This window comes from Echinops telfairi, unplaced genomic scaffold (genome assembly GCF_000313985.2).
Source record: "Echinops telfairi isolate 266 unplaced genomic scaffold, ASM31398v2 ScPeMD7_7458;HRSCAF=8496, whole genome shotgun sequence".
NCBI lineage: Eukaryota > Metazoa > Chordata > Mammalia > Afrosoricida > Tenrecidae > Echinops > Echinops telfairi.
In genome coordinates, this window is record NW_022111358.1 from 48,213,701 (window position 1) to 48,216,422 (window position 2,722).

Genomic DNA, 2,722 nt, shown 5'->3' on the forward strand with positions numbered 1-2,722 from the left:
CACTCAAAAGAAAGGCCAGGCCTGCTGGTTGTGTGAGGCAGTGAGAAACAGCAACGGGGTGTCCCTCTCCATGCCTCAGGCCCCGACAGGAGGCTGCTGCAAGAATCAGGCGAGCCTGTAGCCAGCCAGAGAGACTCCTGGGCATGCGCCCATTCAAGCCTGAGCCAGGTGTGTGGTACACCTGGGCTGCCCAAACTAGGCCCAGGTGGGCTTAATTCAGCCAATGGAGTCAACCAAGACCTCAACTACCTGACCTTCAGACCCCCTGCCCTTCTTCGCCCTCTGGCACTTACCCTGTGCCCGTTCTGCCGGGCCTCTGTCTTTGGCCTCGGGCCACCACTTGTGGGTGTGCAGTCCACGAGGGTGCCCGTGTGCAGTGACTGCAAAACCGGGAAGTTCTTCCCTCCTTTATAAAAACCCACCTGGATCACAAACCAGGCTTCGGCGTGAATTCTTTCTCGTGCGAAGCCAAGAACCGAGGTATTTCCCACCCAAAGAACCTAACAGCAGAACAGAGCCTGGTGGGACCCCTGAGAAGTGGGGACCCTTAGTCACCCTTCAGGGGCGGCTCAATTTGCAGCCACACAATAGCTCTATACAGACACTGTTGAGGGGTGTTGTTGCAGAACAATCAACCATTTGAAAGAGGTTTTAAAGGCAGGGTTTGACTGCAGGACCAAATTCAGAGGGTTAGGGAAGGAGGGGGGGGTAACAGGATGCATGCACAGAGAGGAAGGGGCATCGGGAGGTGTTCATGGAATTGGATGGCAAGGGAGGAGGTGAGGCAGGACGCGTGTGAGTCACTGGATGTAAGGCCGAGGCTCCGGAACCTTCCCTCTGTTCACAGTAAGAAGTGAGGAGTGGGGGCGAGTCCCTTTCACGCCGCCCTCCGCGCAGGCTTTACTGGGACCCCACGTGAGGCAGGAGCAAGGAGGCCTGGTGGCGTCGTGGTTATACACTGGGCTGCGATCTGCAAGGTCCACAGTTCGAAACCACCAGCCACTCCAGGTAGAAAGACACCCCTTTCTAGTACCGGGAAAGTCAGTCTCAGAAACCCACAGGAGTTGTCAGATACACACACGTGTAGATGTGGGTGTACGAGCATGCAGGCAGACAGGTGCATGCACGCACCTGCACACGCACAGTCACATGTGTATACAGAAGTGTGTACACCCCCTCTCCTTACTGAGGTTTCTGACAAACAGTACTTGCTCGCTTTCAATAAGTCAAGCCCTGAACGTCAGCTTTCACCTCCGGGTCCCGTTCCTCCTCACCCTTGCTCGGGGCACCCCCAAAGGAAGTCCTCTTGGCAGTGGGAAGGGCTTCAGAAACAGCTCAGTTTCCAGAGAGAAATTTCCTTCTCAGCATCGTCACCTAACTCCGCACCCGCACCTCCACCCCACCCCCGCCCAGCCTGGCCCTGCCCACTCCCACACACCTGCTTCGGGGGCGGCCCAGCCATTTCCCGGCCCCTATTTCCGTTTGTACTTCACAGCCAGCCCAGCCGTGTCCTGACAAACATGCCTCTTGGACCTGCCTGGTGCCCGGATGAGGCCTGGCAGTTGGGCACCAGGACGTCCGATGCTGTTCAGTCAAGGGGCCCGGAGGGCGTGGAAGGTTCATTTGGCCGAATGCTGGGGCGCCAAGAGTGGCGTGGTGTGTAAGTGACAGAACAGAGCAAGCCAACCTCGGGTATTCAGAGTCACCATCCCTTTGCCCCCAGTTCTGGCTGGACGCCGGGAGCTGGTGTTGTGCACAACTGACCTTGTAGTTCATCTGGCCACGGGCGAGCCGGGGGATGAGCTTGGCCGCGTTGTAGATGTCGTTGATCAGGCTCTCCATCAGCATCAGGAAGCCCTGCTCGGCGCCCATCTCCAGGGAGGGGTTGAAGAGCATCCCATCCTCATCCAGCTCCATGTGGACCTCAAACAGGGGTGCGACGCTGCCCTAGAACAGGCCACGCCAGGGTCACGGCCTCTGCACCCCTCGGCCACCCCAGGCCCCATCTCTCCTGGCTGTGGCTGCTGCAGGGAGCAGGTTCCTGAGGACCCCAAGATGTTCAGCTTCAAAGTGGGACTGGCAAACTGGGATGGGGCGGTCACTACTCAGCTCCTTGTCATTGAGCCAATGCAGACCCCCAGGGACAAGACAGGACAGAGTAGAACTGCCCCCAGGGCTTCCCGAGACTGGAGCTCTTGATGGGAGTCGAGAGCTTAGTCACCCCATATCTGTTTTATTTTCCCAAAAGACCGCCCTTTCTGCCATCAGGAAGCCCCAGAGCTAGACCCCGCCCAGACCCCTGGGCCCGCTGGGTGACTCACATCCACAGCCATGTTGTCTATCAGGTAGGTCAAAGAGTTGCGAATGAACTGGTCAAATTCCTCCAAGACCATGTGGTCTATGTAATGGACGTAGTCTCTCCAAGACAGGCTTGTGGTGTCGGCTCTGAACAGCTCGGCGTTTTCCTGCGGAGGGGCCATTCACATCCTCCATTCACTCCTCCCTCTGTGCTTCCAGCAGCTCTGGGCATCCCTCATCCACTCGTGCATCCAGCTCTGGGCATCACACATCCACTCGTGCACCGGTGCATCCAGCTCTGGGCATCCCTCATTCACTCCTCATCCATGCATCCAGCTCTGGGCATCCCTCATCCACTCCTCCACGCACACATCCAGCTCTGGGCATCCCTCATCCACTCCTCCACGCACACATCCAGCTCTGG

The 2,722-nt window shown here is 58.0% G+C and overlaps 1 protein-coding gene across 1 annotated transcript in view; it reads right to left on the reverse strand.

Annotated features, from left to right (window-relative positions):
• Nucleotides 1-2,722, reverse strand: part of DNAH17 (dynein axonemal heavy chain 17) — a 100,853-nt gene that overhangs the window by 71,871 nt on the left and 26,260 nt on the right. The window contains exons 16-17 of the mRNA XM_030888141.2: nucleotides 2,322-2,465; nucleotides 1,765-1,947 (exon numbers count right to left, since the gene is read on the reverse strand). Coding sequence (XP_030744001.2) covers nucleotides 1,765-1,947; nucleotides 2,322-2,465 — 327 coding nt within the window. The remainder of the gene's footprint in view (nucleotides 1-1,764; nucleotides 1,948-2,321; nucleotides 2,466-2,722) is intronic.